This window comes from Cyprinodon variegatus, unplaced genomic scaffold (assembly GCF_000732505.1).
Source record: "Cyprinodon variegatus isolate N-32 unplaced genomic scaffold, C_variegatus-1.0 Scaffold683, whole genome shotgun sequence".
NCBI classification, from domain to species: domain Eukaryota; kingdom Metazoa; phylum Chordata; class Actinopteri; order Cyprinodontiformes; family Cyprinodontidae; genus Cyprinodon; species Cyprinodon variegatus.
Window position 1 is genome coordinate 207,941 of NW_015151136.1, and position 1,740 is coordinate 209,680.

Below are 1,740 nucleotides of genomic sequence, written 5' to 3' on the forward strand. Positions count from 1 at the left end.
TACGCCACGCACTCCGTTGCTCTTATTGGTTGTAGGTCTATCCAATTGAGTGCAGAGGCATTTTTTTTCCTGGTTCGTTTGAAACACGCCCCATAATCACAGCTCTATGGAGCAGCATCAGACTCATATTCTGACTAGAATTGAGTCGGACTACGTCAGGCTAACAAAAGAAACCATCAAAGTCCAAATTATGGCTGGAGGAGCTGATGCCACTGAGGTCAGACCCTGATTCTGTGACTGTTAGCTGGAAGCTAAAGAGAGGAAAACACCTCTAAGATTCTTAACAAAGTCCTCCAGCTTCATCTTCCTCTCGGGCTTCACATTGGGGCTGTACATATCAGTGTTGAGGAGGATGATGGCAAAAGCCAGAATGAAGATGGTGTCTGGGTTCCTGAACTGACGGACCACTCCAGGATTGCAGATGCAGTAGCGCTGGCTGGACAGAAATAGAGAGAAAGAGAGATGTTATTCTGCATATGGACCCAGTCAAAAGTTACTGTTCCTCAGTAATAGTAAATACACTGGAGTATAACTTCAGGTTTTCCATCCATGCCAGACTGACGGTCTGCTAGACATTTCTCACCTGTAGGCCTCAATCAGGCGCTCCACCTTCTGAGCTTCTCCCTGAACTCTGATATGCGCCTGGAATCTCCGCAGCCCTTCGTCCAGCTCCATTCCAGAGAAGTCCATCTCATCCACTACACAGCTGGAGGCACATACAGAGAAAAGGGTCAGTGATGACTTTCATCTTCAAACTTCATGCTGCCATTGCGCCTTAAGTCACACTTAACCTTTCAGACCATATGCAGTGTGCAAGACACAGTGAAGGAAACTCCTTCAGAACCAGTGGGGTGCTTAGAGATACAAAAAGCTCCGTCTTCTAGGTCAGGACTCATGCTTAGCATCCTGAGGCTGTAGCTATACCAATGATTTCACCTTTTCCTTTATAGAGTCCACTACTCTGGTACCACAACTTTACTCCAATTCATTTAGTTGTTTTTGTTCACTTGACCTACGCATGTGTCTGTGTGGCTCTGAAGGGATGGTAAACTGAAGCAATGGGCCATATTGAGCCCTTGGGCCCTGAGTCACATACACACATGCTCTAGATCAGGTATGTCCAAAGTTGATCCTGAAGGGCCACCGTCCTGCAGGTTTCCTGCTTCAGCACACCCGATCCTGATTCTTGCACCTCAGCAAAAGCCTGTTAAAAACCTGCAGGACAGCGGCCCAAGAGCGCCGACTTTGATCAGGTAGCTCAGACAGGAAGAGAGTTAGCAAAGCACAGGAATTTAGTCAGCAAAGTGCAGGAAGTGAGTCGGCAAAGGGCAGGAAGTGAGGTCAGTAGAGCACAGGAAGTGAGGTCAGCAAGGTGCAGGAAGTGAGGTCAGCAAAATGCAGGAACGATAACAGCGGGTCAAGAGGTTCTGGTCGGTAATGTCGGGTCAGGAGGTTCTGGTTGGTAACGGCGGGCCAGGAGGTTCTGGTTGGTAATGTCGGGTCAGGAGGTTCTGGTTGGTAACAGCGGGTCAGGAGGTTCTGGTTGGTAATGGCGGGTCACGAGGTTCTGGTTGGTAACGGCGGGTCAGGAGGTTCTGGTTGGTAATGGCGGATCAGGAGGTTCTGGTTGGTAATGGCGGGTCACGAGGTTCTGGTTGGTAACGGCGGGTCAGGAGGTTCTGGTCGGTAATGTCGGGTCAGGAGGTTCTGGTTGGTAACGGCGGGTCAGGAGGTTCTGGT

At 49.6% G+C, this 1,740-nt stretch overlaps 1 protein-coding gene across 1 annotated transcript in view; it reads right to left on the reverse strand.

Moving 5' to 3' along the window:
* The window catches only part of LOC107097302 (IQ motif and SEC7 domain-containing protein 1-like), an 81,860-nt gene that overhangs the window by 15,766 nt on the left and 64,354 nt on the right, over positions 1-1,740 (reverse strand). The window contains exons 4-6 of the mRNA XM_015394400.1: positions 1,017-1,083; positions 584-741; positions 270-436 (exon numbers count right to left, since the gene is read on the reverse strand). Of these exons, the coding sequence (XP_015249886.1) occupies positions 270-436; positions 584-741; positions 1,017-1,083 (392 nt within the window). The remainder of the gene's footprint in view (positions 1-269; positions 437-583; positions 742-1,016; positions 1,084-1,740) is intronic.